Source organism: Sciurus carolinensis, chromosome 6 (genome assembly GCF_902686445.1).
Source record: "Sciurus carolinensis chromosome 6, mSciCar1.2, whole genome shotgun sequence".
Lineage (NCBI taxonomy): Eukaryota > Metazoa > Chordata > Mammalia > Rodentia > Sciuridae > Sciurus > Sciurus carolinensis.
Genome location: NC_062218.1, coordinates 157316502 through 157328842, shown reverse-complemented (window position 1 = coordinate 157328842; position 12341 = coordinate 157316502). Strand labels below are relative to the sequence as shown.

The window sequence follows — 12341 nt, the reverse complement described above, 5'->3', positions numbered from 1 at the left end:
TGCATGATCTATCTCATTTAATGCTATAACTTCCACAACTAGATATTGCCATTCCATTTCACCAAAAAGGAAACACAGAGGAAACAGAGAGGTCAAATCACTTGCCAGCAGCTATGCAGCCAGTAAGCAGCATGGACATGCCCCCCCGCCCAACAGCCCCACTGGCTCTTACCCAGCATGCTCTGCTCTGCAGCTAGCCATGGTATTTTGAGAAAGGAGTTTCTTCTGGGCAAGTGGGAGGTTCAATTGGAGAAAGAAGGCTGATTTGGGAAAAGAAGAGAATGAAGAGCCCTCCTTTTTGAAAAGAAAATACAGTTTCCTGACGTCCCTTAAGCCAAGGACTCTCCTCACCACATATATAGGGGGTTGCAAGAATGGCCACAGGGAAACATTTTCTAGCTCAGAAATTAGGCAGTCATGCAGGACCAAGTAAATTGTCTAGATGAATCACCAACTCTGGAAACTTCTATCAAAGGCTAGCTCTAGTCCTTAAGAAGACAGCAAGACCCAAACCCAGTGACAGGGGTTTAACTGGCCCTGAAAGAAGTCAAGGGAGCTGTTGTACTTGGGATCTGGAACAGCTCTGCAGGTCCCTGTGTTGAAGGCTTGGACTCCAGCGGGGGGCACTGGTGGGGTCCTAGAGACTTCAGGAGGTGGCCTAGTTACAGAGGAGGTTGTGAGGCATGACTTGAAGGGTTTATTTTGTTCCTGGTGTCTCTCCCTCCCTCTTCCCCTGCCCCTGTCCATCATGAAGTAAGCAGCTTTTTTCCACCATGCCCTGCCGCCATGATGTTCTGCCTCACGCTGGCCCAGAAACAATGGAGCCAGCTGACTGTGGACTGAGACCTCTGAAACTGTGGGCGCAAACATTTCTTGTAGGTTGTTGTTCTCTGGTGTTTTGTCCCAGCAATGGAAATCACTGCTGCCCAGATGGACCTTACCCAGAACTGAGCACCCTGGGCTGCTAGCAACAGCCTCTGTTTACAAATAGCAAAACCCAAACCAGCGAACTCCCCAAACCTGGATGTAAGGGGCCCCATCAGTTCAATGTTTTCAGATTCTCAGTGTCTCAGTGCCTCTCTCTCTCTCTCCCTCCCTCTCTGTCACAAACACATAGCAAGCAAGTATGACCACGGTGGGTGCCAGTGGACAGCCTTCTTGCCCAAAAGAACATGTCTTACAATGGCACAAAGCCATAGGAGAAGGCTAGACATCTTTGTCATTCAAGAGCCACGGGCATTCAAAACACAGTTCCCACCCCTCTGATGGTCAATACTCTGACTTTAGTGAAAGGGAGAGGGCCAAGGCCTATGGGAATGGGGCCCACGATGACGCAGGTGTTCCCCAGAACAGGAACAAAGAGGGCATCTCCTCAGAGAGGCTGTTTCTTCAAGGAAACAGCTTTTGCCTCAGGAATTTCACCCATCACCTACATTCCTGGGACCTAAATCCAGGCTGTGCAAGACCAGAGTTTTGTTCCTAATCGCCACCAAATAGTGTAGTTTCATTAAACAATATGGAGTTTCCTTTTCTTTCAGGAAGTGAGAAGGGAAGAGGGCCAGCAGGTTCTGAACACAGGTTTCTCCATGTTTTCTGTAGCCACATTGTGTTGGCCCCTGGGACCCAGCAGGAGGAAGCAGAATTCAGTATTCAAAACCTCCATCTGAAGAGGCGGACCGTTTGACCCAAGCCCAGGGGAAGGCCACTTCACCTTGTGGCCTTGGCAAAGCTGAGTTTCTGTGTTCCAGTTTCCTGACTTGACCTTGGGGCTGATGAGAAGATTGCAGGAGAAGCATGAGCTCTCAGGGTCAGTACAGGGTCCCTCACTGGGACAAAATGTCACCCTACCTGCCACCTGTCATCATTCCCAAATGTTGCCTCCAAGTGTGGGCAAGTTTAGAAGAGGGCAGAATTGAAGGATGACTGAAAGGTCAGGAGGAGAAGCCCGGGAGCCTCATTTCCCTATGCCTGGGCTTCAACATACGTCCTGGGGACCACTTCTCAAAAACGGGCCATTAAAGGTGGTATAGACACACAATGGAATATCACTCAGCCATAAAATAGAATGACTTTGCATTTTGCCAGCAAACAGATGGATCTGGAGACTATCATGCTACGTGAAAGAAGCCAATCCCAAAAGACTGAGGTTGAATGTTCCTCTGATACGTGGATGCTAACACACAGCAAGGACGAGGAGAAGGGAAGAACAGAAACTCAGTGGATAAGACAAAGGGCAGTGAGGGGAAGGGAGGGCAGACAGGAACGGGAATGACTCGGTCACAACTCTCCTGTGTTCACCTAAGAACGCGTCACGGGCGTGTTTGTTTTCCACTGCAAGAATGGGATCCTCATTGGAATAAGTTATGCTCTGTGTATATTTAATATGTCAAAATGCACTCCACTGGCATGTATATCTCAAGAACAAAAACAACAACAAAGAACAGACCACTTTTCTCCCTTAGTCTGAACATTTGGACATTTACATCAATTTCCATAGAAAAGGAGGTAAGGCGGGGTGGTCTGAATTGGGGTGCCTTTGGGATGGCGGCCCGACCTCTGCCCATCTTTGCCCTTGTTTAGCTTTCCTCCTCCTCTGGCCTTTTGCCCAAAGACTCGGCCTTTACTACAACTACACGATTCCTCCGTGGTGACTAAGAAAACAGACTGCCAACTCGCACGGCCTCGATTCCCATCCAAGGCCTGCCATGTTTCAGCTGCGGTTAAGTCACTCAACCACTAAGCCTCCTCGCCTCATCTGAAAAGCAGAGATAAGAGACTTTGCTTTATAAGGTGCTTGTTATAAAAATCAAATGAGCTAACAATCTATGTAAAGCCTTTAGCTCAGTAGCTTGACATGTCATAAACGATAAAACACAAAACAGAACAAAACCCAACAAAAACGGTCCACGCTGTTGCTCATCCTCTCGTTCATTCAGCTGACAGATAATCGAGCACTAACTGTGTGCCAACCGCTGCTCTGGCCCCAGGGGTTCCAACGGTCAGGGCCCCTGCCCTCTCCGACATTCTGGCAGCTCTGTCAGCATGAGTGGCACATAAGTGGGCATGCCATCCAGTCCATCACTCCTGTGCGCACTGGTACGGTCGCACTGGGGCACTGAGAAATGGCAAGCTGGCGTGGGCCAGCACCCGGACCCTCTGCTCACAGCTGAGCTGTGCCCTGTTCACAAGGGTCTCCTGTTGGTCCTCTCAGCCTGCCATCAGTTTTGTCAATGATGCTCATGGGGCTGGCACACACAGGGACAGGAGCATGGGACCATGGTGGAAGACACATGGACGCCCCTAGCCATTCCTGTGGTATACAGAAGGACATTGACTTTGGGGTCTGGGGACCTGGGTAGACTGTGCAGAGGTGTGCTTTGCAATGAGTTATTTAGTCTTGTGAGCCTCTTAGGGATGTGGAGGACCAATTTCCTGCAGATCTCTGACAGAATTAAAGCCGTGACGAGCCTGGCTAAGGTGGTCCTCAATGGGTAGGAGGCCTTTCTACTGCTCCTTCTGCCCTTTCTGAACCCCTGGCTTTAAACTTAAACCAGTGGTTTTAAGTGAGCTGCTTCCATGCCAACTCAGAACAATAAGGAAGACCACAGAAAGCCCTTCCCAAAAGCCGGATGAACCTTGAAACTGGGAAATAACTTTCTTAAGTCCCAGAACTCACAATTATCAAAGCACAGAGCTGAGCTAGAGCTGCTCTACTCGGAGCTAATGCAGACATGGCGACTGGTGTTCTCCAAAGCTGCTGCCCTGCTGGAAATCTCGGTTGGCACCAGGAACATGGAACCTGGGCATTCCTACTCTATGCTCCCGCCCAATGCCTCCGGCAGACAGGACTAGCACATCACGGTACTCGTCCACTGTCCCCACAAAGGCTCAGAATCCACCCTCCAGGCACCTGAAGCTATGTCTCCAGGTGAAAATTCACCATCATTTTTTCATGTGAGTCTATTCTCCTCGAAATGTGTATTTGGCTTTATTTATTCTTTAAATGAATAACTGAATGTACTAACACTATTTGGCTTCATGTGACCAGGTTAAGAACACAAATAGCTTCCATTCTAGTAAAATATCTCCCAAGCCTTCTCTTCTCTGAAGAAGTAGGAGGGATAGGGATACATTACTGAAAATAATTTAAACTAAATTATGTACCAACCCTATCCTCCAAGCTGTACCTATATCACTTTTTAATCCCCTCATTGTCCTCTAAATTTGACTTTGGACTTCCCATCTTACAGTAAACAAAATCCCAGAAAATAGAAATGACTTTCCAAGGTTACCAGCCCACTTGTGGAGGCTACTCCCCATCCCACAGGAGCTGAGTCCTGAGGCAAGCATCCACATCTGCAGAAGATTCCTCCTGGGGGGTTCTGTTGACATCACGTGGTCTTGACCTCTCTCCACCTTCAGTCCATTCCTCACACTCCAAAATAGCATTACAGTATCCTCCGAATTTGAATTTGCTCTCCAAATTTGAATATGACTTTAAATCCCTCTTTGATGACTTTTCAACAACCATGTAAATAGGTGGAAAGCATCATTGGCTTTATGTAAATCCCTGAAGCTAAATTTGGCCCTTAGAGCAAGTTTAAAAGAGATAAAACGCCTTTCCACAGCTCCAGGGTAGAATCCATGAGAGAAAACCAGCATAATGTGGCCCGGATCGTGGAGAAAGCGGGGCTCCTGACACAGTTGCCCAGACAATGAGGATCCGGGTAAGCAGACTTATGCCCAAACTGGAACAATCACATTAGTCCTCTGCGTTGCTAGAATCCATAATTTGCTCCTTTGCAGAGTGTTCCTGGATCCTCACCCAGGAAGGTCTCACAGGCGAGGGGACAGAGACGCTGGGAAGCTACACGACCTGCATAAGGCCACTCTGCCGACAGAGAAACCCGTTCCTGTCCACCCGGCTCCTCACAGGGCACTGCCCACCGGCTGCCCATGCTTCCTTGCCCCCTTTCTTCTTCCTCCTCCTTTCTCCCTCCATCCATCTTTCCCTTCTCCAGGATACGCGAGGTTCATGGTGGGGAAAGGGATGCTGAGCCCCAAGAGCAGCTCCCTCCTCTCTGTGGGCTCTTCTCTCTGGGCCTCGCTCCTTCCTCCCGCTATGTTGGCTGCCATTTCTGCTGCTTTTCGCTGCACCTGCCTTGCAACCTGACTCAACCCTCAGCCTCTCCCTCCACCCGTCATGCTCAGCTCTGTCAATATCCTAGCGCCCTGTGGCGCCTCCCCAGATGCCCAGCTGTCTCCGGTGGTGCATGGTGTAGAGGAATGGACAGGTGTGGGCTCCTGCCACACTGCTACTGCTGCCCCTGCCCCTGCCCCTGCTGTCTCCTTAATCAAAGAATGGCGAGGACTTTAGGGATAGAGGAAGATGTTTCTAAAAGCCAGAGAGGGAAAGGAAAGTGGAAGTGTAAGATTACAGCCCCTACTAATCACAGGGCGGCGTCCAGGTCCACAGTAGGTGCAAAATGATCATTGTGAAGATCAGCAGAAAGTATTGGCTGCAGCACGGTCCTCAGAGCCAGGCAGGAAGAGATCTACATCCGGGCCTGCTGCTGCCCAGCCGTGGAGACCTGCAGAAGCTTTATCAATGGGCTGGGCTTCAGCCTCCTCATCTACAGAAAGGACACTGACCACTGTCCCTGGGTGTGCATCCATTCACCTGACAGCTGTTTATTCAGCATTGACTATATAGTAGGACTGTTCTAGATGCTAAGGATTGGCAATAAGCAAGAGAGAGCCCCCTCCCACACACACACACACACACACACACACACACACACACACACATGTTCCTGCTATTCGTTAAACCAAAAGAAGCCCTTAGCAAGGCAATTCCCAAACTTTGCTTCACATTAGAACAACTTGGGGAGCTTTTGAAAGTCCCCATGCCCTGGTTGCACTCCATACCAATTAAATTAGCAAGGCTGGTGGTGGTAACCAGGCATCGGTATTTATTAAACATCCCCAGGTGATTCTAATGTGCAAAGTTTGACGCCCTTGGCATCCGCAGCACTGTCTCTCTTCCTCGCCACTCTGGCTGAACACTTGTCTCTCTTCAATTCTAGATAGAGGCTGTGGGCAATCCCCCACATAATGGATATTTAAATTAGCAACTAAAAAGATAATGTGGATTTTTAAAACCAGCAGCAGCAGCAGTCTGCATTAGCTCATTGATTTAGATAAATGCGTCTGGGCTCCTTCAGTCGGGAGGCACTGGGCAGCCCTCCACGCCCACCACAATGCTCGGGAGCGGATTCTTGGAAGTCCCCCTTAAACAGCCTCTGCATTCTGATTCTGCTGCTCAACTGCTTCCCAAACACAGGGTGAGCCTCCAAGGTTGCCCAGAGACACAGTCTGCAGACGAGCAACATGAACCACCACATTCAACATCCTGTTTCTCCAAAGAACCTCTTGTCTGTAAAGCAGACTCTTCAGTCCTGAAGGGGACCTGAGTTCACGGTGTTGACAATGAAGTTGGAGCTCCCGCTTAACAGCAGACTGCTACCTTCCCGTTTTGACCACTGGGGCAGATCAAGTTCGACTCATTCCGTCCTGATAACACCAGCTTGGGAGTGATTTTAAAAGGAGGCCCTGCCACAGTCATGGGAAACAGAGTGCAGCTGCTTCCTCCTGCCCTGAGGAGCCGCAGCCCAGCCTGCAGTTAATACCAGGCTGCATAGTTAAGCAGAAGTGGTCATTTTCCGGGCACGCGGTTATTTACTGGATGGCCAAGGGAAAAGACAGGGATTTCTCTTTTTCGTTTTCGGAGTGTGAACCAACCTGTAGAAGGATGGTGGTTTTGTGCTGACTTTTCATCAGGTTGTTGATGGATTCAAAGAGCCGTCTCATGGATTCTTCAAACTCCATCTGTTCTTTGCCTTCGTAAAGTCTGAAAGGAGACACAGGCGGGTCAATTCTCAAGCCAACAGGCAACACCTTTGAAAGGGTGTGCCAGCTACAACCTGCATTTAAAATTTAAAAGAAAGGGGGTCAGGAGATGAGGACGTCATGGGAAAGAAGGTGTTCTGTGCTGCTGTGTGCATGATCCACTCCAGAGGACCTGCAACCGGCAGGGCACAGGAGCCGCCAAGGAAGGAGGGCTCTCTGAGCTAAGAGGACATGGATAATGTCACCCTTCTGCAAGAACCAGAGGTTGTGGTCATTGGATTTTCTGGAAACATCACAGAGAAATATTTTCAAATCCATGGCCCCTCCCACAGTCCGTTCAGGGGCCTCCTGCCCTCCTGTTTCAGGAAGACGCTTAGTCTAGCCTCTTCCCCTCTCATGACAAAGATCCAACATAGTTATCATAAAAAAATAACATAACAGAAATGCATAATTTAGAAACTGAGACTCTTCATTAGTCCAAGCAAAGAGGTCAGCCATGTCAACATTTTGATGTGCATCCTTCCAGAAATTTCCAGAGGCTCCTAGCATACACATGGATGCTACCTGGAAGCCATCCTCTCCTAGAAAATCAGGTCCCCGAGTCCCAGGGCCCGTCCCCCGCCTCGGGAGTGGTGCTCAGCCACAGGCTTCTACAAGCACGCTTTATCCCCAGCCGTGACATACCCGCAGCCTAATCTGCGGCATCCAGTGTGAAATGCACAGAAGAGGACTCCTGTCACCGGCTCAGATAAAGAGTCTCTCCTGTCACAGCCGACATGTCAAAACCTCGCCGGCGCCTGGGCTTCTGTAAAGGTGCTTTGCTCAGATAAAGCACTGACACACTGAACAGGTGTGTCTGCTCCTCCAGGCTCAGGGCGGGCCCCACGGGCCACCTCCTGCAGTCTCTGTGTGCTGTCCCACCGCCCTTCTTCCCAGTCCCCCCTCTGGGCTCTAATTGCGTCTCCTGTTTATCACCTTCAGCAGGGATCACTCTCCGCGGGTCTCCACGACCTCGTCGCCAGCCACTTCCCTCTTTCTCTCTTTTTTCCCTAACTAGCCATCTTGAAAATCCTCCTGGAGTAGAAAGCTAAGGGGAAGCCAGCGCTGGGTGTCACAATGGGTTACAGGGAGCTGGCAATGGCCGCTGACCTAGGAATCTCAGTCAAGGTCACAGAGGGGCCTGTGCCTCAGGCGCTGCCTTTTCTTCTCTAAGGCTCGCCCTTCTCTCTCCTTGGTCCTCGTTCTCACCACTCATCCCTGAACCTTCTGTCCCACCACCACAGAAACCTGCTGTCCAGTGTGGACTGAAGGAAAGGTCGGCTCTGGGTGAAAATTGCCGCTGCCTGCAGGAACGGGGCACATTGCTAATAACCTGAATGACACGGAGCGCGACTGTGTCCCGCACCTGGGATTCCATAAGGCCACCTGCTCCTCTCACCCCTGCTACCAGGCAGAGGGCGGGGCTTCGCAGCCTGGCCTGGCCCCGAGCCAGTGCCACAGCCGGAACGCAAGTGCAGCCGTCCTGCTCTGGAACCCAGCACTTCACATCCGCTGCCTCTCTGTTTCCCGTGCCTCGGTTTCCCACCTGCCATGTCGGCTGCCACAGGACAGGCAGAGAACTGCAGGGTGGCTGGTTGAGCCCAGAGCTTGTCCCAGGGAGCACGAGCTGCTGTCCTGCGGCCAACTGTGGGAGGAGTGTCCCTGCTGTCATCCCCGCTCCACAGGTAAGAACACAGGCAACTCTCACAAGCCCGACACCTGCTCAAATCCACCTGCTCTGGTTTGGATGGAATTCATCCCCCAAGGATTCACGTTGGAAGACCACATGAACTCTCCCTGTCACCTGTGCTCCAGCCATGATGTCATCAGCCATGAGATCCTCACCAGAGCCAAGTCAATGCTAGTCATGGCCCTGACCCTTCAGAATTGTGAGCTCAATACATCTCTTTTCTTTATAAAGTTGCCTGGTCTCAGGTATTTCATTATAGTAACAGAAAACAGAATGATACATCATCTCAGTGAAAAAATGGGACCAGAGTACCATTCTATCCTTGATCAGGCACAGAGGAGGACAGGATCTTAATTCAACATGGTGGTGGTTGGCATCCCCATGAGAGAGTGTTGTTTGTCTTTGTACCAATGGCCAATTTCTCTAGCCAATGGATAGTCCATACTTCCAGCATTTTGCTTTGAAATCTGTTACTTTTTCCCCTACTGCAGCTACCTGAAAACATTTAATAGACTATATCACAATGGATGTCACTGGTCTTAGTATTGAGCCTGCCCACTGCTGCCCCACCAGTATTGAACACCCAGATGGCTGTCTGGATATCAAGATGCCAATGGGCTCTTTGGTCAGGCATCCTCCTTGGTATATTGGTGTGTGTGGTGGAGGCCATTCTGACCAGGTCATGTTCATGGGAACCACCTGTCCCACCAACAGGGATGGTTGTTAGCAACACTGTTCTGCTGAATGACAGCTTTATCCACCCCATTAGTGAATGGTAGTTCTATTTCTTTATGGAACTTGTCATCTTTCACCAGAAACATAATAATGAACTTTGTTGGGAGTCCTCTCAATGGCAGATCTCCAGGGTAAATGTTCAGGGACTGCTCTGGTTCCCAATCAGTATCTGATGACCACTTTTTGGCTTTTATGAGCTGCACAGATTCCTTACAATAAACTCCACTCTGCTTAGACTAGTGCTGGTCTTGTCAAAACTTCACAGAGAGGAACAATTTTTTTCCTGCAGCTCCCTGGGGTGGGGTTTGAACCCAAGAGTTCTTGAGAAGTCTATTGAGTACTTAGTCCATACTCTCATTGGACAGATGAAGAGTCAGAGGGCCAGAGTGGGGAAGTGACTTGGCATTGCCATCTTGTAAATATTTGAGGCAGGAAGGAAGAGAGGACCTCAGACCCTATAAAAAAGCAGGTCAAGGCTCTTCACTTGACTTCAAACTAAACCGAATTTAGTGTACACCCTCAAGAGAGATGGGATTAGCTCTACGTCGCAGACTGTACCTGTGGGATAGCTTGGCCCAGAACCCTGCATTCTTCTATGCTTCTATTGGATCCTGAGGGCTCCAACCTCACCATGGATGGTTGAATGGCTATTAGAGGTGGTGGAGACGGTAGGAGGGGGACCTGGCTAGATGTTTCAGGTCACTGGGGGCCATGCCAGGGAAGGGGACTACTTGTCCCTGGCTCCCTTTTCTCTGCTTCCTGCTGTGCTTCTTTCCTCCACTATGCCCTTTCGCCATGAGGCTCTGTTTCACCTGAGCCCACAGCAATGGAGCCAGCTGATCATGGGCACAGACCTCAGATACCATGAGCCAAAATAAATCTTTCCTTTTTTAAGTTGTTCATTTGGGTATTTTGGTCACAGCACTGAAAAGTAAACCAACACAATTGCTGAGCCTAGAAGTGGTCACTGTGGCAAACTCTCTGATCTGAGTGTAAATAGAGGGGAGCTTTCGAGCAACAAGCAGCTAAGGGAGGAAACCCACTGGGGCTTGAGATTACATGGGAAAAACAGTCTGCTGAGTGTGGGGCAGGGGGGCATTACAGGGCCTCCCTGAGAAGCCTGCGGAGACAAATACGGCCTCATCCATCTGCAGCGCTTCACACTGACCTTGAAGTCAAGGGCAGAGATGCTGCTTCCGGGTCCTGTTTTAGCGCTTGGTCTCTGTTACAGCTTCAGGAGAGGAACATTTTTTCTGGCCTAGAACATTTAGAAAGATACTCCAACAAGCCAGCTGATTCTGCCAGGGAACAAATTATTGAAGGGCCCTAAGGCCCTGGCCACAAGGAAAACTGGAACAAGCTGCGAGGCGCTGTTCTGGGGCTCATCAGCCAACAACGGCCGGGCTCCCAGGGCTTGGAAAATACAGCAGCGCTGGCCGCCTGTGATTCATTAAGGGGACACTGCACAGCTGAGCACTCTCCACACACAAGGAGCCCCGGATGGCAAGCACAGCCCTCTCTACCACCTCCTCACGTGTGCCTTGGCCCAAGCCTGCCTGCCAACCTGAGGCCCACAGCCCCAGGGGGCAGAATCCAACCAACGCTACCGTGGGCTGTGAGGCAGGTTGGCAGGGTCACGTGAGGAGCCAGAGGCGAGGGTGCCAGCTGCCTCGGCCCCATTGTGTTTTCCGAACACAAAGACACTGCCAGCTCTTCTAAGCCACCCTCACAGGAATCCGTCCCTGACTGCCATCCTGCCTCTCGGAGGCAAAAGAGGTGGACTCTCTGGGCCCCAAATCCTGCTCTGCCACATACTGTGGGCACACCTTGGCTGAGACACATGAGCTCCTTAAGGGTTGATTTTCCCATTTAGTAAGATAATACCTTCCCTATACGGTTTTTCTAAAAATCAAATACAGGTGGAGTGCCCCTTATTCAAAAGTGGGACCAAAGGGTTTCAGCCTGGGATTTTTTTTCTGGATTTGGCGATTTTTTTCATATAATGAGGTATCTTGGTGACGGGACTGGAGTCCAAATAGGAAATTCATTTATGGCTCTATGTACACTATACAAATAGGCTGAAGGTCACTCTATCTGACGTTTTTGATAATTTCGTTCAGAAGACAAAGTGTCATGTGTGGAATTTTCTACATGTGGAGCCAGGCTGTCACTCAAAATGTTTCTGACACTGGCCCCGTAAATGCACGTTAAGCGATTGGCACAAGGTCTAGCAGTCAACACCTGCGGGCCCTGGTTACATCACCTCCAGTTTCTCTCCTGGATCCATCCCAGTTTTGCTTCCTGAGTCATAGAAAGCCACTGGGAGAGAGACGGGCATCTTCACAAAGACCACCACTTAGCGGGAACATAGCCGGAGCTGGAGACAGACACGGGAAGGGAAGCCGAGGGGCGACCCTGGGGTTGATCATTTATGACTGCATGGGGCAGAATGGGCGGCACCACGCCGAGCACTGCCTGAGTTCTAAGTGCTGGTTCTCCGTCCACGGACTGGCCCTTTCCACGGGGGCTAGCACTTCTATTTTGCAAACGCAAAAGGGAAAATGAAGTTTAAAGAGGCAGTCTGAAGAGCAGCGAAGCCCTGAAGCCAGGCCTCTGCTGACATCGACCACAGCACTGTCACCTGCACGGTGGCACCACTGACTCATGCCCACCCCTCCCGTGCTACCCCACCACAGCCTGTCCTCCCTGCCTCTGTCCTCCCTCCGCAGCAGCCCCAGAGGTGCACTGCAGCCTCAGCCCTCCACCCAGCACCCTGGGTCTCCCTCTTCCAGTCACATCTTTGCCTCAATGTGCTCTTGGTGAGATGCACACTTGACTCAGTTCACAGGAGCCTGGGAGCTAGCCCAAATTAATTGAAAGCTTTTTAAAATGAAAAATCTGCTTTAAATGATTCCATGATCTTTTCTAGAACAGAGCCAAGTACTCAGTTACCCAGCACTCCACTTTG

General features: G+C 50.4%; 1 protein-coding gene across 1 annotated transcript in view; it reads right to left on the bottom strand.

Moving 5' to 3' along the window:
- The window catches only part of Dock2 (dedicator of cytokinesis 2), a 407762-nt gene that overhangs the window by 297437 nt on the left and 97984 nt on the right, over window positions 1–12341 (bottom strand). Inside the window, exon 23 of the mRNA XM_047555786.1 lies at window positions 6802–6910. Within this exon, the coding sequence (XP_047411742.1) occupies window positions 6802–6910 (109 nt within the window). The remainder of the gene's footprint in view (window positions 1–6801; window positions 6911–12341) is intronic.